Here is a 24,342-nt window from a genome sequence, read left to right as displayed (position 1 = left end):
CCTTCTGTCTCCTTCTTCAGGGTCCCATTCGTGAGCCAGAGCCAGGTCTTCTATTATTATTATTATTATTATTATTATTATTATTAATATTATTATTATTATTAATGGCCTTTGTCCTGATGTCTTGCTCCTGGGCTGCAAGGATCAGGCCTTCTGTCTCCTTCTTCAGGGTCCCATTCGTGAGCCAGAGCCAGGTCTTCTATTATTATTATTATTATTATTAATATTATTATTATTATTAATGGCCTTTGTCCTGATGTCTTGCTCCTGGGCTGCAAGGATCAGGCCTTCTGTCTCCTTCTTCAGGGTCCCATTCGTGAGCCAGAGCCAGGTCTTCTATTATTATTATTATTATTATTAATATTATTATTATTATTAATGGCCTTTGTCCTGATGTCTTGCTCCTGGGCTGCAAGGATCAGGCCTTCTGTCTCCTTCTTCAGGGTCCCATTCGTGAGCCAGAGCCAGGTCTTCTATTATTATTATTATTATTATTAATATTATTATTATTATTAATGGCCTTTGTCCTGATGTCTTGCTCCTGGGCTGCAAGGATCAGGCCTTCTGTCTCCTTCTTCAGGGTCCCATTCGTGAGCCAGAGCCAGGTCTTCTCCTTTTCAGCTTTTCCTTCAATTTTGTTAAGGAACTTTCCATGGAATGTTTTGTTGTGCCAGCTGTCAGCTCTAGTTTGTAGTGCTGTTTTCTTGTACTGATTCTTCCCAAGTGTCTAGGACTGTGTAATTTATTATTATTATTATTATTATTATTATTATTATTATTATTATTATTATAGAATCCTAGAGTTGGAAAAGATCCGATCGTGGTCAAACCAGGCCGGCCATCTGCATTCAGTCTAATTTGACCTGCAGCAGAGGGTTCCACCAATCAGAAGGAACCTCTATATCAAATTATAGTATGTGTGTGTGTGTGTATGTGTGTGTGTGTGTGTGTGTGTGTGTGTGTGTGTGTGTATATATATATATATACCGTATATACTCGAGTATTAGCCGACCTGAATATAAGCCGAGGGTGGGAAAGGCAGCAGTTACGGGTAAATTTCAAAATAAAAATAGATACCAGTAAAATTTCATTAATCGAGGCATCAGTAGGTTAAATGTTTTTGAATATTTAACGTATTTCAAAGAAAAACAATAAACTAGCTCTATAAGTGGAAAAGTAAGGGCAAAAAACTAATATGGTATCAATAATAATAATAATAAGAAGAAGAAGATGTAAAGCAAAGTGAAGAACCTGCTTTGATTGAAGTCAAAAATCAGAAACTCCTCAAAGCACAGCAGACAAAAAAAAAAAAAAAACAGTACAAGAAAACTGCACTACAAACTAGAGCCGACAGCTGGCACAACAAAACATTGCATGGAAAGTTCCTTGACAAAATTGAAGGAAAAGCTGATAAGGAGAAGACCTGGCTCTGGCTCACGAATGGGACCCTGAAGAAGGAGACAGAAGGCCTGATCCTTGCAGCCCAGGAGCAAGACATCAGGACAAAGGCAATTAAGGCCAAGATCGAAAAATCAGCTGATGACCCAAAATGCAGACTGTGCAAGGAAACCGACAAAACCATGGATCATATCCTCAGCTGCTGTAAGAAAATCGCACAGACAGACTACAAACAGAGGCACAACTATGTGGCCCAAATGATTCATTGGAACTTATGCCTCAAGTACCACCTGCCAGCAGCAAAGAACTGGTGGGATCACAAACCTGCAAAAGTCTTGGAAAATGAACACGCAAAGATACGGTGGGACTTCCGAATCCAGACTGACAAAGTTCTGGAACACAACACACCAGACCTCACAGTGGTGGAAAAGAAAAAGGTTTGGATCATTGATGTCGCCATCCCAGGTGACAGTCGCATAGATGAAAAACAACAGGAAAAACTCAGCCGCTATCAGGACCTCAAGATGGAACTTCAAAGACTCTGGCAGAAACCAGTGCAGGTGGTCCCAGTGGTGATGGGCACACTGAGTGCAGTGCCAAAAGATCTCAGCCGGCATTTGGAAACAATAGACATTGACAAAATTACGATCTGCCAACTGCAAAAGGCCACCCTACTGGGATCTGCACACATCATCCGAAAATACTTCACACAGTCCTAGACACTTGGGAAGTGTTCAACTTGGGATTTTGCGAAACGAAATCCAGCATATCTATCTTGTTTGCTGTGTCATACAACAATAATAATAATAATAATAATAATAATAATAATAATAATAATAATAATAATACATCTCACAGTCCTAGATACTTGGGAAGTGTCCGACTTGTGATTTTGTGATACGAAATCCAGCATATCGATCTTGTTTGCTGTGTCATAATAATAATAATAATAATAATAATAATAATAATAATAATAATACATCTCACAGTCCTAGACACTTGGGAAGTGTTCGACTTGTGGTTTTGTGATACGAAATCCAGCATATCGATCTTGTTTGCTGTGTCATAATAATAATAATAATAATAATAATAATAATAATAATAATAATAATAATAATATCACACAGTCCTAGAAACTTGGGAAGTGTCCGACTTGTGATTGTGTGAAACGAAATCCAGCATGTCTAATCTTGTTTGCTGTGTCATACGATAATAATAATAATAATAATAATAATAATAATAATAATAATAATATCACACAGTCCTAGACACTTGGGAAGTGTCCGACTTGTGATTGTGTGATACGAAATCCAGCATGTCGATCTTGTTTGCTGTGTCATAATAATAATAATAATAATAATAATAATAATAATAATAATAATATCACACAGTCCTAGACACTTGGGAAGTGTTTGACTTGTGATTTTGTGATACGAAATCCAGCATATCTATCTTGTTTGCTGTTTCATAATAATAATAATAATAATAATAATAATAATAATAATAATAATAATAATAATAATACATCTCACAGTCCTAGACACTTGGGAAGTGTCCGACTTGTGATTGTGTGAAACGAAATCCAGCATGTCTAATCTTGTTTGCTGTGTCATACTACTACTACTACTACTACTACTAATAATAATAATAATAATAATATCACACAGTCCTAGACACTTGGGAAGTGTTCGACTTGTGATTGTGTGAAACGAAATCCAGCATATCGATCTTGTTTGCTGTGTCATATAATAATAATAATAGCCGATCCAGAGCATTCCCCCCAATGGCCACTGTGTGGCACTCTTGCAGCACTCAGCCACGCTTGCTCACTCCACCCGGCCACTTCTTGCTCTCCTCTCCCAATGAATTCCTTTCTCTCCCTTTGGGTCTTGGGCCTTTTTCCAGCAGAACTGCATGCGTTTGTGCCTCCCTTTCCTCGCAACCTTCTCCCCGTTCTATTATTCATGATTCCCACTTTGCCGGCTGGATGTTAAAAACCCGCAAGGAAGCAAAAGCCGAGCCTCGGGCATTGCAGAGCTGGGCATTGCACAAGAAGAAGAACTTTATTTATAACCTGTCCTGTCTCCCCGAGGAGACTCAGGGTGGTTTCCTACCAACATCCCAGTGCCATAAAACAACACGAAAGGAACAAACAGCCCCGTGAATGAAACCTCTATAACAAATTATATACCCTGTTTCCCCGAAAATAAGACAGGGTCTTATATTAATTTTTGCTCCCAAAAATGCACTAGGTCTTATTTTCAGGGGATGTCTTATTTTTCCATGAAGAAGAGCTCACATTTATTGTTGAACAACAAAATGAACATTTATTATATACTGTAAAGTAGTTGTCATCACAAACCAGCATAACCAGACAAACTATGAATCCTATCAAGAATTTCTTGTTACTACCATTATTTACATGTGCAACAATCTATGGTACGTCTTGCAATTTAGGTTTCACAAGGTTTCCACGCTGATTTCTCTCTATTCTAGTTTCAATGTAGTCATGAATGATGAATAATATAATATACTATAATAATAATATGATAATATAATAATAATATAATGATATACAATATATTAATGAGATAATGTAATATAGGATATAATAATAACAGAAAATGATAATAATATGGTATTAATAGGATAATATAATAATGGGATATAATAACAGAATAGCATAATAATATAATAATAGAATAGAATAATAGAATGGAATACAATGATATAAAATATATTAATAGGATAATATAAAATGGAATATAATAATAATAACAGAATATGCTAATAATAAAATAATAATATGATAATATAATAGAATAATAGTATAGAATATAATGATATAAAATATATTAATAGGGTAATATAAAATGGAATATAATAATAACAGAATAATAATATAATAATATAAAAATATAATAGAATAATAATAGAATAATAATATAATGATATAATAATAATAATAGAAAAATATATAATGATTTAAAATATATTAATAGGATAATATAATAATGGGATATAATAATAGTAACAGAATATGATGATAATAATATGGCAATAGAATAATAGTATAAAATAATCAGTTTCATGGCATAGGATAGGAAGATGAGAGGAGAATCCCAATGCGTCCTGTACCTTTAAGGAGCAAAAGCAGCAGGACGAAATTACATTAATCGAGGCATAAGTGGGGTAAATGTTTTTGAATATTTACCGTATTTCAGAAAAGTAATTAATTAGCTCTATAAGTGGAAAAGTAGGGGCAAAAAATATGGTATCAATAATAATAATAATAATAATAATAATAATAATAATAATAATAATAATAAAAACACAATAGAACTGGCCCGGCCCAGTTCTATTGTGTTTTAGCGTATTGTTATTGCTTGTTGTTTATACTGTTTTAATTGTTTTTAATTTGCTTTTTGTTTTGTATTGTTATATTGTGTGTTGAGGCCTTGGCCTTTGTAAGCCGCATCGAGTCCTTCGGGAGATGCTAGCGGGGTACAAATAAAGTTTAATAATAATAATAATTAATAAAAAACTTCATTTGGATCCCACCCTATCTCCCCCTGGGGACTCAGACCGGCTTCCAATATAGTAACAGGAAAACAGGAGAGTTTAACAAATATTTCAGCGGAAAAGACTTTCATAAGATTGATGAATATATATTTTTCTTCTTCCTGACTTGCAAGGGTGTCTTTCCCTTTTCAAAACATTCCCTTGATTAAGAGCGAGGGAGGCTTTGCAAAAGAAAACACACTGATAAGGGAGGAGAAGAGAGAAACAGATCACATATTGCAAGCAATAGCCTGCAGGCTAAGAGCAAGGGAGGCTTTGCAAAAGTAAACACACCGATAAGGGAGCAGAACAGAGAAACAGATCACATATTGCAAGCAATAGCCTGCAGGCTAAGAGCGAGGGAGGCTTTGCAAAAGAAAACACACTGATAAGGGAGGAGAAGAGAGAAACAGATCACATATTGCAAGCAATAGCCTTCAGGCTAAGAGCGAGGGAGGCTTTGCAAAAGTAAACACACTGATAAGGGAAGAGAAGAGAGAAGTAAATCACATATTGCAAGCAATAGCCTGCAGGCTAAGAGCGAGGGAGGCTTTGCAAAAGTAAACACACTGATAAGGGAAGAGAAGAGAGAAGTAGATCACATATTGCAAGTAATAGCCTGCATGCTAAGAGCGAGGGAGGCTTTGCAAAAGAAAACACACTGATAAGGGAGGGGAAGAGAGAAGTAGATCACATATTGCAAGCAATAACCTGCAGGCTCAGTTGCCATCTTTGACCCGATTATAAGCCAGGGGAGGCTTTTTCAGCTCATAAATAAAGGCTGAAAAACTCGGCTTATCTTCGAGTATATACGGTATATAATACTAGCTTTGGTACCCAGCGTTGCCCAGGTTATTTGCAAAATAGATATAAACATAAATATATAGGGCTTTCAAATATTGCCGGAGGGAAATGCACATAGAGAGAGAAAGGATTTGCAAATGTTTCAGGGGGAAATGCATATGTGAAATTAGTATCTATAATTATAATTATAATCCTGCATGCTCTGATGTTCTGTTTGGCGGGCATGCTTCCAAACAAAAACTTTGCTAGGTCTTACTTTCGGGGGAGGCCTTATATTTAGCAATTCAGCAAAACCTCTACTAGGTCTTATTTTCTGGGGATGTCTTATTTTCGGGGAAACAGGGTAGGACCCTCACCCGAGTATAAGCCGAGGGGGGCTTTTTCAGTCCTAAAAAAAGGGCTGAAAAACTAGGCTTATACTCGAGTATATTATATTTATATTTTAATATATTTATATTTATAAATCTTTTGTGTGAGTGTGGGCGGGGTTACCCGGCAAAAGCAAAAGTGAGTGTGTTGTCATCCAATGCCTGGTATTTCACCCGTGAAACGGTGGAGGCTTTATATGTTTTTCTTTTCTCTGCGGAGGGAGAACGTTGCCATTGCTTCTGACTTTGCACAGATTTGGATTTGGAAACCTGGTCAGGTATCCAAGAGAGAGAGAGAGAGAGAAATACGGTGTGTCAGAGGGACATCGATCCCTCGAATTGGGGGGAAAAAAGGAGGAGGAGGAGGAATAAACTCTGTTGGGCTGTAAAACGGAGATAAAATCAATAGTCGTTTCTACACCCCTACCTCCCAAGAAAAAGAAAACGAGGACAGCAACTAAAAAAACCCAAAACAGACGGAAAACCTGCAGCCGGAGAATGGATAGCAGGTCAATCTCTTTCCAAACTCGATACTGTTTTGCAGAGAAGGGAACAAAAGTATTGTGTATTATGGGAACAAAAGTAGGACACCCTGGAGAAGGTGGATGTTGGCCAGGTTGAATCCCCATCGGGCTCCCAAAACATATAGAAAGCAAGTATTTGTGTTGTGCATTTGTATGAAATCACTTTTCGTTTCATCCGTTTCCTCTTATTTTTGTATTTGTTCCCACCAACGAAAATGGGATACAAACAGAATTTTCGTCCAACTTACAAAAAAAATGAAAATTTTCGGACCATTGGCTGCAATGAGAGGACTTCCGAGGCTCACCAATTTTTAAAACATTTGGGCCTTCCCCAGAGTATTATTGTTATTATTATTATTATTATTATTAACACACATTGGCACACATCAGATGTCATGGGGAAGCACTCCACTCTCTCAGACTCAGTTTAGGGTCCCAGAATAACTATTGTTATTAATATTAATATTAACACCCATCTCCCAGACTCAGCTTAGGGTCCCAGAATAACTATTTTTATTAATATTATTATTAACACCTATTGGCACACATCAGATGTCATGGGGAAGCACTCCTCTCTCAGACTCAGCTTAGGGTCCCAGAATAACTATTGTTTTTAATATTAATATTATTAACACCCATTGGCACACATCAGATGTCATGGGGAAGCACTCCTCTCTCAGACTCAGTTTAGGGTCCCAGAATAACTATCGTTATTAATATTAATATTATTAACACCCATTGGCACACATCAGATGTCATGGGGAAGCACTCCTCTCTCAGACTCAGCTTAGGGTCCCAGAATAACGATTGTTATTAATATTAATATTATTAACACCCATCGGCACACATCAGATGTCACGGAGAAGCAGACCTCTCTCAGACTCAGCTTAGGGTCCCAGAATAACGATTGTTATTAATATTATTATTAACACCCATTGGCACACATCAGATGTCATGGGGAAGCACTCCTCTCTCAGATTCAGCTTAGGGTCCCAGAGTAACTATAGTTATTAATATGAATATTATTGTTAATAATAATAATAATAAGACCCATTGGTCCACTTCCGATGTAACGGGGAGGCACTCCTCTCCCAGACTCAGCTTAGGGTCCCAGAGTAACTATCATTATTAATATGAATATGAATATTATTATTAAGACCCATTGGTTCACATCTAGTGTAATGGGAAAGCAGCCCCCTGTCAGTAACTGCTTATTATTATGAGCCGAAACGAAAGGAAAACGAAAGCAAGCACAATGACGGTGCGGATTTTATTTTCGTGTCGCCTCTCGTTTCCTACGAAAATGTCGTTTAAGTGTGGAATATCCAGTGTGGGAGAAAGAACTCTTGTCTATTGGAGGCCAGTGTGAATGTTGCAACGGACAATCTTGATTAGCATTGAATATCCTTGCAGCTTGAAGGCCTGGCCGCTTCCTTCCTGGGGGAATCCTTTGTTGGGAGGTGTTAGCTGGCCCTGATTGTTCCTTGTCTGGAATTCCCCCTGTTTTTTTTTAGTGATTGTGATTTTGGAGTTTTTTTTAATACTGGGAGCTGGATTGTGTTCGTTTTCATGGTTTCCTCCTTTCTGTTGAAATTGTCCATATTCTTATGGGTTCAATGGCTTCTCTGTGTAGCCGGACGTGGTGGTTGTGAGAGTGGTCAAGCATTTCTGTGTTCGCAAATAACGTGTTGTGTCCGGGTTGTTAGCATTAAATGGTCTTCCCAGCCTCACATCCTGGCCTGGGGGAATCCTTTGTTCAGAGTCGTTAGCTGTCCCCTGATTGATACCTGTTTGAGGTGATCCAGTTCACCTTGGAGGAGGTGGGCTTCACAGATTCTTCATGCACTGTCTGCCAGGGATTTCATTGTGCTTCTTTTTGGACCTGGATGATGATTGGCATTTTTATGGAGGTATCTTTGGGGTTCTCTTCCAACTCTAGGAATTGATTTCAGCCGCAGGGACCTAAAAGCCAGCCCTTCGCAGAGGGATTTCTCTTCTTTTTGTAGCTTTTGCCTCGGCAGCTCCTTTTAGGGCGAAGAAACCTGATTCCTCATTGATATGAATATGACTTTTCAACGCCTCCCCTGCCGGCCGGCGGTGGATTTATAATGCTTTCCTGGAGTTTTTTTTTTCCATCCTGATTTTTTTATATAGACATTTCGAGGTACATAAACGCTGCTGTTTTCTGCCTTGTGTCAGCATTTTCGATATCATATTCTGGGTTTTTACAAGGCAGGCAATAAAAGGCCTGGCTGCGCTTGGCTTCGAGAGAGAGATGCGGTCCAAAGGAAAAGGATTCGCAGCTGGAGCCAATGTGCACTGGCTACGACATAGGTAAAGGTAAAGGTTTCCCCTTGGCACTAAGTGTACTCGAGTGTGACTCTTTGTGTTGTTGCTCATCTCCATTTTTAAGCCAAAGAGCCGGCGTTGTCCATAGACACCTCCAAGGTCACGTGGCCATTGGCATGACTGCATGGAGCGCCGTTACCTTCCCTCCAGAGCAGTATCTATTGATCTACTCACACTCCGGGGGTTAGTGCTCATCTCCATTTCTAAGCCGAAGACCCGGCATTGTCCGTAGACACCTCCAAGGTCATGTGGCCACTGGCAAGACTGCATGGAGCGCCTTTACCTTCCCGCCGGAGCAGTACCTATTGATCTACTCACACTCTGGGGGTTGGTACTCATCTTGTAGTTCAAGGTAAAGGTAAAGTTTTCCCCTTGGCACTAAGTGTACTCGAGTGTGACTCTTTGTGTTGTTGCTCATCTCCATTTTTAAGCCGAAGAACCGGCATTGTCCGTAGACACCTCCAAGGTCATGTGGCCACTGGCAAGACTGCATTGAGTGCCTTTACCTTCCCGCCGGAGCAGTACCTATTGATCTACTCACACTCTGGGGGTTGGTGCTCATCTTGTAGTTCAAGGTAAAGGTAAAGGTTTCCCCTTGGCACTAAGTGTACTCGAGTGTGACTCTTTGTGTTGTTGTTCATCTCCATTTCTAAGCCGAAGAGCCGGCGTTGTCCGTAGACACCTCCAAGGTCATGTGGCCATGGGCATGACTGCATGGAGTGATGTTACCTTCTCGCCAGAGCAGTATCTATTGATCTACTCACACTCTGGGGGTTGGTGCTCTTCTCCATTTCTAAGCCAAAGAGCCGGCGTTGTCCGTAGACACCTCCAAGGTCATGTGACCATTGGCATGACTGCATGGAGCACCGTTACCTTCCCACCGGAGCAGTACCTATTGATCTATTCACACTCTGGGGGTTGGTGCTCATCTCCATTTCTAAGCCAAAGAGCCGGCATTGTCCGTAGACACCTCCAAGGTCATGTGGCCAGCATGACTGCATGGAGCGCCGTTACCTTCCTGCCGGAGCGGTACCTATTGATCTACTCACATTGGCATATTTTTGAACTGCTAGGTTGGCAGAAGCTGGAGCTAACAGCGGGTGCTCACTCCGCTCCCGGGATTTGAACCTGGGACCTTTCGATCTGCAAGTTCAGCAGCTCAGCGCTTTAACACACTGAGCCACCGGAGGCTCCAGGCTACGACATACGCTCCCTTTTTAGCACACATTGGGTCAGGGGCGGTTCAACCATTAGGCGAAGTACGCAGTGTGCCCGGTTGCCTAGCGTATTCTGCACCGCAGAATTATCGCAGTTTCACACCACTTTAACTGCCACGTCTCAATGCCATGGAATCCTGGGAAATGCAGTTTGGTAAAACACCCGCCTGAAGACTTTCTGAAACTCCTAGGATTTTATAGCATTGAGTCATGGCAGTTAAAAGTGCTGCCAAGTTGCCTTTGTTTACTTTACATCAGGCATAGGCAAACTTCTGCCCTCCAGTTGTTTTGGACTTCAACTCCCACAATTCCTAACAGCAAGGGGCAATATCTGCTTTGAACTGGGTTATCTGAGTCCACACTGCCCTATATCCCATTTCAATGTTTGGTGCTAAATTTGCAAATATAGTAATTCCTACATAACATTACCATGTATTGAACTGCATTTTCTGTCGATTTGTTGTAAAACATGATGTTTTGGTGCTTAATTTGTAAAATCTTAAAGTCATTTGATGTTTAATAGGCTTTTCCTTAATCCCTCCTTATTATCCAACATTTTTGCTTATCCAATGCTTTTATTTTTCAGTGATTGATTTTGGGGGGGGGGGGGGGGGGTGTGCCAAAATTCTGTTTGCTTACACTTGAAAATTACCCTGCATTGGGTCCAAATGTTTTCTGTTGCTCTTGGTTCTAACTTTCCCAAATCGCTGTATTAAGCCCATTAATAAACAAGTATGAAAGTGAGACCCTCAACGGGATCAGGCTGCTCTTACCACTGATGAAATGCGAGTATTAATTATTATTAATAAGCAGCAACGACGGCGTTACCCTTTTGGTTTTAATTATCGCCGTCTCCGACATCTGGCTCCTCGCTGCGTTCGTTTGGGTTGCTTATGATTTATCACAATCCCAAAAGCAAATGCATTGTGGGATTTTCTGGGCTAGAGTTGTTCGGAAAATTTGAGGCTGAGAAAGTGTGACTCACCCAATGGGTCTCCATGGCTTATTCGAACCTAGCTCCGAGAATCAGACTTATTGATTATTGATTGATAGAAGTTGAGAGAGTGTGACTCACCCAATGGATCTATTCAAACCCAGCGTCCGAGAATCAGACTTATTGATTATTGATGATAGAAGTTGAGAGAGTGTGGCTCACCCAATGGGTCTATTCAAACCCAGCGTCCGAGAATCAGACTTATTGATTATTGATTGATAGAAGTCGAGAGAGTGTGACTCACCCAATGGATCTATTCAAACCCAGCGTCCGAGAATCAGACTTATTGATTATTAATTGATAGAAGTTGAGAGAGTGTGGCTCACCCAATGGGTCTATTCAAACCCAGCGTCCGAGAATCAGACTTATTGATTATTGATTGATAGAAGTCGAGAGAGTGTGACTCACCCAATGGATCTATTCAAACCCAGCGTCCGAGAATCAGACTTATTGATTATTGATTGATAGAAGTTGAGAGAGTGTGACTCACCCAATGGATCTATTCAAACCCAGCGTCCGAGAATCAGACTTATTGATTATTGATTGATAGAAGTCGAGAGAGTGTGGCTCACCCAATGGGTCTATTCAAACCCGGAGTCTGAGAGTCAGACTTATTGATTATTGATTGATAGAAGTCAAGAGAATATGATTCACCCAATGGGTCTATTCAAACCCAGGGTCTGAGAGTCAGACTTATTGATTATAGATTGATAGAAGTCGAGAGAGTGTGACTCACCCAATGGGTCTATTCAAACCCAGTGTCCGAGAATCAGACTGATTGATTATTGATTGATAGAAGTCGAGAGAGTGTGGCTCATCCAATGGGTCTATTCAAACACAACGTCCGAGAATCAGACTTATTGATTATAGATTGATTGAAGTCAAGAGAGTGTGGCTCATCCAATGGGTCTATGCAAAATCAGGGTCTGAGAATCAGACTTATTGATGATTGATTGATAGAAGTCGAGAGAGTGTGGCTCATCCAGTGGGTCTATTCAAAATCAGCGTCCGAGAATCAGACTTATTGATTATTGATTGATAGAAGTCGAGAGAGGGTGGCTCATCCAATGGGTCTATTCGAACCTAGGATCCAAGAAGCAGACGTATTGATGATTGATTGATTGAAGTCGAGAGAGTGTGATTCAACCAATGGGTCCATTCAAACCTAGAGTCCGAGAATCTCCATTGTGATCATTATATCATCATCATCATTTAATTACTTATTAATCGCCCTCCATCCAAGATGCTCTAGGCGATTTACAAGATAAAATTGTAAAGGATAAAAATACATACATACAAATATTGATAAAATTAACATAGATTAAAAGCTCTAGTAAAGAGCCAGGTCTTGAGTGCTAGGTAATTCCGAACAATTTCAACACCTTCGTCATCTCCAAACCATCCGAGATCCTTGTTTATATTTCTTGATATTCAGCTCCAAATGTCCCTTTCTTCCTTGACTTTCCCCAGTAACACTTTGCTGTTTTCTGCCCCGTCGTACAGTGAGGTTTATCCCTCCTTTAAAGGTCCAAACAGGCGGCTTGAGAGCTTTAGGAGCTATTTGGTTCTTTATGGCGGGTATTTCTGTACCACTACGCTTTTATGTGTCCTCTTTTTCATGGCAAACCTCTTGCGAGGGACAAAAAAGGGGAGAAAGGTTGATTTTCCTTGATCCGAAATGTTCGGGACAAGAAGCATTTTCTGTTTTGGAAAATTGGCATCTATATAAGGGGAGAGATTGGGCAGAGCGGTTATATATAATACTAATTGTATAATATACTGGTAGTGTATTATATATATTGTGGTATAATAATATAGTACAATATAATAACATCTATATATATAAAAGGATAAAGTTGTTTGGGCAGTGACTATAACAACAAAACTAAACATCCCAGAAATACGAAACTTGGCAACACAATGCAAAAGCCTTGCCTCCTGGTTACAACAACACAACCACACCACAAAACCACAATCCGGACCCACAAAACTCACAACAATGCATCATGACTATAACAACACAACTAAACGCCCTAGAAATACAAAACTTGCCAACACAACGCAAAAGCCTTGCTTCCTGGTTGTAACAACACAATCACACCACAAAACCACAATCCGACCCACAAAACTCACAACATTGCATCGTGACTATAACACCACAACTAAACGCCCCAGAAATACGAAACTTGGCACACAACTAAACGCCAAAAAAATACAAAACTTGACAACACAATGCAAAAACCTTGCTGCCTGGTTGTAACAACACAACCACACCACAAAACCACAATACGGACCCATAAAACTCACAACAATGCATCGTGACTATAACAGCACAACTAAACGCCCCAGAAATACAAAACTTGGCACACAACTAAATGCCCCAGAAATACAAAATTTGACAACACAACGCAAAAGCCTTTCCTCCCGGTTGTAACAACACAACCACACCACAAAACCACAATCTGGACCCATAAAACTCACAACAATGCATCGTGACTATAACAGCACAACTAAATGCCCCAGAAATACAAAACTTGGCACACAACTAAACGCCCCAGAAATACAAAATTTGACAACACAACGCAAAAGCCTTTCCTCCCGGTTGTAACAACACAACCACACCACAAAACCACAATCCGGACCCAGAAAACTCACAACAACGCATCGTGACTATAACAACACAACTAAACGCCCCAGAAATACAAAACTTAGCAACACAATGCAAAAGCCTTCCCTCCCAGTTGTAACAACACAACCACACCACAAAACCACAATCCGGACCCAAAAAACTCACAACGCATTATGACTATAACAACACAACTAAACCGGATGGCCATCTGTCTGAGAGTTTGGGTGGGTTCTTCCTCCATGACAAAAAGAAAAAAGGAGTTGGACTGGATGCAAACTACAAATCCCAGCACCCCATGGCATGGAGTCCATGCATTTCAATGAGAGGCCTCTTCCTTCTCCCTTTCCCCGCCATCCAACCCACTGACCCAGTCCCATGGCTCCGCAGGCAGGAAAGGCTGGGACGGAGAGAACGAAGGAAGGAGGAAGGGAAGGGAAGCGAAGGAACGCCAAAGACAAGAGCCCTCCCTCTCTGCCCGGAAGGCCAAGAGCAAAAGGGAGAGAAAGACCATTGATCCGGTTATATTTACCCTCCTTTCTGACCAGTGTGTTCTTATCAGCGAGCTCAGCATCAGAGCAGAGAAAGGGAACAGCATAGGAATAAAGGAAACAAGGAGAGCACCCACTCTATCTATCCATCCACTCATCTATCCATCCACTCACCCACTAATAATAAACACCTACACAGGCAAGAATCAGCCATGCACTGAGTCTACAAGGCCATTCAGTGCTCATCCTCCTCCCCAATCCCTACATTCACACTTGGCTGCCAAAAAAAACAATTACAATAATAACAATGACAACAACAACAAAAATCAACACCATCACAGGCAAGAAGCAGCCAGGCACTGAGGCTGAGAGGCCAGTCACTGCTACACTGGGCCTCCAAAAAACAATACAGTAGCATCTAACTTATCCAACTTTCATGACCACTACAACAACAACAATAATAAACACCTACACAGGCAAAAAAAAAAAAAGACTATTGTACCACAATAAGATATAAACCGCACTCAGCAGAATCAGACATCATGATTAACAACAAACCAAAGACAACAGGGATCTCAAGCAATTATCAATCAACACAAAAATTGAAGAAGGTAACAGACTTCAAATACTACTACTAATGTGAGTATAAAGAAGGGTGGAGGTCACAGCATAAATACAACCTAATGTAGACTGACCAACACCACCAGACTAAGACACAGCAACGCGTGGCCGGGCACAGCTAGTATAATCATATAATAGTTAGCTTTACCCGGCCACGCATTGCTGTGACGTATGGGAATGCTTTGTTGGCCGGGCGGAATAGCAGTGAATAGCCTTGCAACCTCAAAGCCTGGCCGTTTTCTTTTTATGGGAATCCTTGTTTGGATTGCGAAGAAGCTATTAAGAACTTCTAAGGTTCTTTCAGGCAGGGGGGAATATTCCTAAATCCCACCGCTGCCACCAAATGTAAGGATCTGTTTAATAACTGCTGCCACCAATTGTAAAATGCAGCCACCAAAGACCTTTTACTTTTTCTTTCTTTCTTCTTCTTCACTTAGATAGTAGTGTAACTTAGTTTATAATATATGCACTAGAGTCTTAGATGTTGGAGGAGCAATAACAAGTTTATTCAGGCACAGAGCTTAGTGGTTACAATTTTCCTTAAAGGCACTTTCATTAACAGTTACAATATTAGAATAAGAGGAGTCAAACTCCCTAAAATGTATTTCTTTAACTTAAAGTAGTCAGATCATCCTCTGCCACTTTTAAACTGTAGTTACCACTGTGATACACAATCACAGATTCTCTGTTCCTTACTAGGACACCAAACTTATTTTAATCTGACTCAAATGAACAATTGAGTCTCCCTTGATCCCCTCAACTTAGGATCAATCTTCCCTGTGTCTCATCAGAGCACAGACTGAATTCCTTTTTTAAAACTCTGCACTTCTTCATCAGAACGGCAGTTGGCTCCACCCACTTCTCCATGGCAACCAGCCTCTGAGTGCAGAGAAACAATAACGGCAATACTCACCCTTTTAAAACTCAAACACACAATTAAACATAACATCTGAAAACCAAAAATTCATACTTCATTACAGGTGAGTTAGAATCCAACAGAATAGGCTTGCTGTTTGGAAGTCTGGGTACTTGCGTCCTAGGGGAATGGTTTTTTGGGCTGCTAGAATTGCAATGAATAGCCTCGTTGCTTCAAAGCCTGGTTGCTTGCTCCCTAGGGCAATCTTTGGCTACTCAGCTTCAATAGTACAGAGTAGGCATGTCCGATCGATGAAAAAAAGTTTCAATTCTCGTTTCTAAAGTAGGGGGTGCTGGCGCTTCGATATAGAAATTATTTCCGATTTTTTCACCCAAAAATTTCGGATATTTCTGAAAATTCGTAATGATTCCAAATGTTTCTAAAATGGCGGACGCGCATGCACAATCGCTACACACCGGGCTTGTATGGCAATCTTCCACATGGACGCAGAGGACGTTAGCCCCCACCTTTGCGTCCATCGTGGAAGCTTCTGATTGGTCGGGGAGCGGCAGCCAATTAGGCTGTGCTAAGCTCCCATTCAAGGTAGGTTGAAGAAACAAAAAAAATTTTTAATTTTTTTTTAAAAAAAATATATTAAAAAAAAATTGGGGGGGGGGGGGAAATTAACGAAACATTAAGAGACAATTAGAGAATGGGCCAACAATGGTTCGAATTACATTGCTGGTTGCGCTGTGAGACAATGTCTCGGAATGCGTATCAAAAAGCAAGAACAGTCCGAAATAATTCCGATATACAATTCAAAACGATTTTTTTGGACATGTCTAGTACAGAGTAGTATTGCTGCCCCAAAGCCTGGCCACCTACTACCAAGGTTAATTCTTTGTTGTTCTGGTTGAATTGCACTGAATAGCCTTGCAGCTTCAATGCCTGGCTGTGTGATACCTAGGGATGCATCCAGAGCAAACGTGCCCAACATCACAAACTGATGGAATTGCTCAGGGTTTACCTGGCATGGTGTGAGTTGTAGTTAATCCACAACCTTATGCATTTTGACTTTTTCAAACAACCCAGGCTAGTAAATAAATGAAATAGAAATACACTAGCATCTCGCTTAGCCGACTTAAACTGGCGGGCAGAATGTCGGATAAGCGAAACTGTTAGATAATAGGGTGGGTGAAGAAGAAGGACCCCCTTCCTCTGTTACTTCTCCTCCTCTTCCTCAGCAGGCTGGCCATCAGGAAGAGGAGGAGGAAGCTTCTGTCCCTGCTGCTCCTTTGATCTCCCTCCCTCACTCACTTTCTCACTCACTCACTCACCAGGCCAGGTCCTGGTGCTGCAGCCGTTGCTGCTGAGACCCGGCCTGGTGAGTGAGTAAGGGAGCCTTTGCCGCCTTCCTTGGCTCACCCTCCCTCCCTCCCTCACTCACTCACCAGGCTGGGTCCCGGCAGCCACGGCGGCAGCACCAGGACCTGGCCCGCAGAGTGAGTGAGTGAATGAGTGAGTGAGGGAGGGCCTTTACCACCCTCCTTCTCTCACCCTCCCTCCCTCGCTCACTCATTTATCAGGCCGGGTCCTGGTGCTGCTGCCGTCGCTGCCGGGACCCGGCCTGGTGAGTGAGTAAGTGAGCCTTTTGCCGCCCTCCTTGGCTCACCCTCACTCCCTCCCTCACTCACCAGGTTGGGTCCAGTCAGCGACGGCGGCAGGACCTGGCCTGGTGAGTGAGTGAGTGAGTGAATGAGCGAGGGAGGGTCTTTACCACCCTCCTTCTCTCGCCCTCCCTCCCTCGCTTACTCATTCACCAGGCCGGGTACTGGTGCTGCCGCCGTCACTGCCAGGACCCAGCCTGGTGAGTGAGTAAGTGAGCCCTTGCCGCCCTCCTTGGCTCACCCTCCCTCCCTCACTCACCAGGCTGGATCCCGTCAGCGACGGTGGCAGGACCTGGCCTGGTGAGTGAGTGACTGAGTGAATGAGCGAGGGAGGGTCTTTACCACCTTCCTTCTCTCGCCCACCCTCCCTCACTCACTCACTCACTGGACCAGGACCCAGCCTAGTGAGTGAGTGAGTTAGCGAGCGATGGAGGGAGGGCCTTTCTGTCCTCCTTTGCTCACCTGCCTGCCCTCTCTCACTCACTCATTCACAAGGCGGAAGCACCAGGACCCAGCCTGGTGAGTGAGTAAGTAAGCCTTTGCCGCTCTCCTTGGCTCACCCTCCCTCCCTCACTCACTCACCAGGCTGGGTCCCGGCAGCCACAGCAGCAGCACCAGGACCCTGCCTGGTGAGTGAATGAATAAGTGAGTGAACAAGCGAGCGAGGGAGGGAGGGCCTTTTCGTCCTCCTTTGCTCGCCTGCCTGCCCTCCGTCGCTCACTTACTCACTGGGTCCTGGTGCTTCTGCTATCACTGCCAGACCTGGCCCAGTGAGTGAGTGAGGGAGGGAGGGCGGGCGAGCGAAGGAAGGTAAAGACCCTCCCTCGCTCATTCACTCACTCACTCACCAGGCCAGGTCCAGTGACGGCGGCAGTGGTGGCAGAACCAGGACCCTGCCTGGTGAGTGAGTGAGTGAGTGAGTGAGGGTGACCCTGGACATCGGATAACACGGTGTGTCGGATGAGTGGAAGTCCGATAAGTGGGACTCTATGGTAAATGCTAGGTATGAGCGAAAAAATCGGAATCACCGTTAATCATAAAAAAATTCGTATCTTTTTAGTTTCCGAATGGGGTTCCGAGGTGGTTTGGCCCTTCAGAATTAACCTTCAAATTCGAAGCGTTGGAACCCATTTATTTAATGGCCTCAGAAAACCTTTGGATATAGGGGCGAGGGCACTTCTGCCGAGAAGGGGAGGAGAAGGAGAGAAAAACACTCCCCGGCGACGAGGGCTGCCTCTTGTTCTGCCAAGGAAGGAAAGGAAACAGAGGGAAAGTCAAGCACTTTTGTCTCCTGGGTAGTTAGAACAGGGCTAAGCCCCATAAGAAGAGCCACATGCCATTTTGAGACAGCATGGTGTCTCAAAGAGGCCCACTAGTGTACTGGTTTGAGAGTTGGACTACGATTGTGGCTTGATTCCCACTCAGCCATGGAAACCCACTGGGTGATCTAGGGCAGGTCACACACTCTCAGCCCCAGAAACCCAATGTAACAGGAAATAACACTTCCAGACCAGGAACAGATTTTTATTATTAAATAATTTTTAATAAAAACTTTGAAAATTCACCAAAAATCTGAGGATAAGTGAAATGTTCTTAGATTTGGTGAGCTAACAGTGGTAAATGTGTTCTACCATTGTAGCAAGTTTCATTAGGATAGCTGAAAAAATGAGGGAGAGAGAAGCCCCTCAACTTTCCTCATTGATTATAATGTTTCCCTTCATGCACATGTGCATCCTCAATTACGAAGAATCGGAACTTTCGGAAATTTTTGAACTTTTTGCTTCAAAATTCGGAAATGACTTTAGAAACAAATTGCCAGCGCCCCCTACTTTCGAAGTGAGTTTAGAACCATTTTTTTCATGGATCACACATGCCTAGTAGACATGTCCGATCAATGGAAAAAGTGTTTCAATTCTCGTTTCTAAAGTAGGGGGCGCTGGCGCTTCGATATAGAAAGTATTTCCAATTTTTTCACCCAAAAATTTCGGATATTTCCAAAAATTCGTAATGATTCTAAATGTTTCTAAAATGGTGGACGCACATGCGCAATCGCCCCCCCCCCAAAAAAAAAGGAATCGGTGGGGGGGACTTTTACAGGGCTCTCCCGCCCTCATTTCTTGAGCTATCCTCATCAAATTTGCAAATAAGCTCCCATTCAAGGTAGGTTGCAGAAACAAAATAATTTTTAAAATATTTTAAAAAATATATTTTAAAAAAATTTTTTTGGGGAAAAATTAACGAAACATTAAGAGACAATTAGAGAATGGGCCAACAATGGTTCGAATTATATTGCTGGTTGCGCTGTGAGACAATGTCTCGGAATGCGTATCAAAAAGCGAGAACAATCCGAAATAATTCCGATATACGATTCAAAACGATTTTTTGGACATGTCTAATGCCTAGTAAATGCAACAAAACAAATCTAACAAAAGCCAGAAACTTGAATTTGGAACAAGATAGAGCTCTCCTTGTCCTTCACTTTAATGCTTGTTCATAACTTACTTTCTCAGAACTTCTAATGCAAGACGTAAACTGGAAAAGTCCCCTTCTGACACTTTGATTAGCGCCTTCCTTTTCATGGCTGCCTAGTCCTCCGTTGGCTCCTTATCTCCGCCGTGTTTTCTATCTTTTCTTGCGACTAGTCTTTTTTCGGCCGCACCGTCCTAAATCCGGGATGGAAAGAATATTAGGAATAATTAAGCCGTAATCCCCTTCCCTTGGGTCTCTTGCAAGCCTTTCTTTTTCTGACTGCCTTGGGTTTTTGTTTGGAAATACAAAAAGGCCAAATTTGTTTCATCTGGATTATCGCAAAACAGTTTTGGGAGTTTGGGCTTAAGACTCGGGCGGGCTTTTTCCTCTCCTTCTTGTCAAAGCCACATTTTGGAAGCAAGGATGTCAAATCAGCCGAGATATTTTGCAAAATATGCAGTGCTTAGGTAGAACATAGGACTGTTGGATTACTGTTATCGGTTATTGTTATGTAGCCAGTAGGCATGTGCAAATAATTCGGAAGTGTCAGAAATCGCAAGAAAATCGGATGTTATATCTGTGATATTTAACAGTGGAAAGACTCGCTAAATACAATAAGGGAAGAACCAACAAAAAATGTTGGAAATGTAGGAAACACAAGGGTATGAGGGTTGAATGAAAAGTAATGCCTCCACCTTCATTACTTTGGTTTGGATGGGAATATTTTAATAAATCAAATGCAGAAATAATCCTCAGAATGTGCTCTTTAACAACCACTATTCACTTTCCCACATCATCACCAGACAATTGGATACATTTCTGCCAATGATGAACAAGTTTTCTGAAGCCATCACGGAAGACGTCAACACTCTGTTTCCTCATCCGGCGTCTCTTCGCCTTGTCAGCTTTTCCTTCAGTTTTGTCAAGGAACTTTCCATGCAATATTTTGTTGTGCCAGCTATCAGCTCTAGTTTGTAGTGTGGTTTTCTTGTACTGGTTTTTTGTCTGCTGTGCTTTGAGGAGTTTCTGATTTTTGACTTCAATCAAAGCAGGTTCTTTACTTTGCTTTACATATTCTGCCAGGGTATTTTTATTATGGCACAGCAAACAAGATAGATATGATGGATTTCGTATCACAAAATCACAAGTTGAATCAGCAAAGCAATAATCTGACCCACATGTTCTTGTGAAATGCCGATTATGCTTGAAATTTCGCTCTGGGTGATATGACAATCGTCCTGAATCCATCTGTCCACCTTTTGCTTGTGAAACTTGGTGGTTGCTGTCAGAGAGCGTCCAACTCTTTGCTTGTCATGCAAGTCAGATGTTCCCACCTCAACATCTTTAAACTTACTTGCCCAACAACACACAGGACTCACATCAACACAATTACCATAAGCTTCTTGCATTCTGGCTTGTTCAGTAGACTCTCCTATACAGTTCCATTTGGCAGGGAGCCTTAGCATTGAACGGTTGTGTTGTTAAAGTGGGAAGTATGGAACCCTGCGCAGACGGAGAAGCCTTAGCATTGAACGGTTGTGTTGTTAAAGTGGGAAGTATGGAATCCTGCGCAGACGGAGAAGCCTTAGCATTGAACGGTTGTGTTGTTAAAGTGGGAAGTATGGAACCCTGCGCAGAAGGGGAAGCCTTAGCATTGAACGGTTGTGTTGTTAAAGTGGGAAGTATGGAATCCTGCGCAGACGGGGAAGCCTTAGCATTGAACGGTTGTGTTGTTAAAGTGGGAAGTATGGAATCCTGCGCAGACGGGGAAGCCTTAGCATTGAACGGTTGTGTTGTTAAAGTGGGAAGTATGGAATCCTGTGAAGATGGGGAAGCCTTAGCATTGGACGGTTGTGTTGTTAAAGTGCAAAGTATGGAACCCTGCGCAGACGGAGAAGCCTTAGCATTGGATGGTTGTGTTGTTAAAGTGCGAAGTATGGAACCCTGCGCAGACGGGGAAGCCTTAGCATTGAACGGTTGTGTTGTTAAAGTGGGAAGTATGGAATCCTGTGAAGATGGGGAAGCCTTAGCATTGGACGGTTGTGTTGTTAAAGGGCGAAGTATGGAACCCTGCGCAGACTGAGAAGCCTTAGCATTGGACGGTTGTGTTGTTAAAGAGCGAAGTATGGAACCCTGCGCAGACTGAGAAGCCTTAGCATTGGACGGTTGTGTTGTTAAAGGGCGAAGTATGGAACCCTGCGCAGACTGAGAAGCCTTAGCAATGGACGGTTGTGTTGTTAAAGGGCGAAGTATGGAACCCTGCGCAGACGGGGAAGCCTTAGCATTGAACGGTTGTGTTGTTAAAGTGCGAAGTATGGAACCCTGCGCAGACTGAGAAGCCTTAGCATTTGAACGGTTGTGTTGTTAAAGGGCGAAGTATGGAACCCTGTGCAGACGGTCGGTCAATGCGACTTAAGCAACGTGTAGTCATTGAATTCTTGACACTAAAGGAGATTCATCAGAGAACAAAAGCTGTTCATGGTGATTGTGTTGATGTGAGTCCTGTGCGTCATTGAGCGAGTAAGTTTAAAGATGTTGAGGTGGGAACATCTGACTTGCGTGACAAACAAAGAGTTGGACGTCCTGTGACAGCAACCACTAAGTTTCACTAGCAAAAGGTGGGCAGATTAATTCAGGCCAATTGAGAGAAATTTCAAGCATAATCGGCATTTCACAAGAATCTGTGGGTCACGTTATGGCTTTGCTTGGCTCTCAGAAGATCTGTGCACGATGGGTCTGGTGAGACGCCGGATGAGGAAACTGAGTGACGACTTCTTCCGTGACGGCTTCAGAAAACTTGTTCATCGTTGGCAGAAATGTATCCAATGGTCTGGTGATGATGTGGGAAAGTGAATAGTAGTAGTTAGAGGACATTCTAAGGATTATTCCTGCGTTTGATTTAGTAAAATATTCCCATCCAAACCCAAGTAACGAAGGTGGAGGCATGACTTTTAATTCAACTCTCGTATGTGTGTGTGGGGCGGCCGATATAGACGTCTTGGCTTCTGCTGACGGCCTGCCTCTTCTTTTCCGCAGCAAACCTTTGAGGCCCATCCGGAGGCGGAGGCCAGCGTGACACACGCCATCAAGGCCGGCAGCGGGGTCTGGATGGCCTTCGTCCTGGGCTCCTCCATCCGCCTCTTCCACACCGAGACCCTGGAGCTCCTGCAGGAGATCAACGTGGCCACCCGGACCACCTTCGCCCTTCCAGGTGAGAAGATCTGGTTCCTTCACGGTGCCATACTCCCAGTTTCAGTGGTTCTTGGATCCATTTCCATCTGGTTTCATGCCTGGTTACAAAATTGTGTCCAAATATGGTGTGATTTGGTTCAGTGGTTTTGTTGTTTACTCAGACCTACAAACGTACATTACATTTTTATATACTGTATATACTCGAGTCTAAGCCTAGTTTTTCAGCCCTTTTTTAGGACTGAAAAAAACCCTCCTTGGCTTATACTCGGGTGAGGGTCCTGGTGGGCTTATATTCAGGTCGGCTTATACTCGAGTATACAGTAGAGTCTCACTTATCCAACATAAATGGGCCAGCAGAATGTTGGATAAGTGAATATGTTGGACAATAAGGAGGCATTAAGGAAAAGCCTATTAAATATCAAATTAGGTTATGATTTTACAAATGAAGCACAAAAACATCATGTTAGACAACAAATTTGGTAGAAAAAGTAGTTCAGTACACAGTAATGCTATGTAGTAATTACAGTATTTATGAATTTAGCACCAAAATATCACGATATCTTGAAAACACTGATCACAAAAATGCATTGGATAATCCAGAACGTTGGATAAGCGAGTGTTGGATAAGTGAGACTCTACTGTATATGGTATATTTATTATTTTCTCTATACATTATTATTATTGCATTTATTATTTCACTCTATTATTGTTGTAACTTTGACATTTATTTTACTCTATTTTTATTATTAATACATTTATTATTTTACTCTTTATTATTACATTTATTATTTTACTGCATTTATTATTATTATTATTATTATTATTATTATTATTATTATTATTATTATTATTATTATATTATGACACAGCAAACAAGATAGATATGCTGGATTTCATATCAGAAAATCACAAGTCAAACACTTACCAAGTGTCTAGGAGTTGGAGTTCTATAACAGATATTGTAGGTCTTCTTCTGAATGCGCACAGACTACGTTATTATCGGTATATTGGAATTCTATAACAGATGTTGTAAATCTTCTTCTGAATGGGCACAGACTACGTTATCATCGGCATATGGGAATTCTATAATAGATGTTGTAAATCTTCTTCTGAATGGGCACAGACTACGTTATCATCGGCATATGGGAATTCTATAATAGATGTTGTAGGTCTTCTTCTGAATGCGCACAGACTACGTTATCATC

General features: G+C 41.8%; 1 protein-coding gene across 7 annotated transcripts in view; it reads left to right on the top strand.

Moving 5' to 3' along the window:
- Positions 1–24,342, top strand: part of arhgef10l (Rho guanine nucleotide exchange factor 10 like) — a 252,583-nt gene that overhangs the window by 189,082 nt on the left and 39,159 nt on the right. For all 7 annotated transcript variants that reach the window (XR_010001388.1, XM_062965943.1, XM_062965944.1 and 4 more), the window contains one exon: positions 22,982–23,156. Coding sequence is in view for 6 of the 7 variants with exons in the window: in XM_062965943.1 (XP_062822013.1) it covers positions 22,982–23,156 (175 nt within the window). In the remaining variant the exon portion in view is untranslated. The remainder of the gene's footprint in view (positions 1–22,981; positions 23,157–24,342) is intronic.

The sequence above is a fragment of the Anolis carolinensis genome, unplaced genomic scaffold (genome assembly GCF_035594765.1).
Source record: "Anolis carolinensis isolate JA03-04 unplaced genomic scaffold, rAnoCar3.1.pri scaffold_15, whole genome shotgun sequence".
Lineage (NCBI taxonomy): Eukaryota > Metazoa > Chordata > Lepidosauria > Squamata > Dactyloidae > Anolis > Anolis carolinensis.
This window is presented reverse-complemented; position numbering and strand designations above follow the sequence as displayed.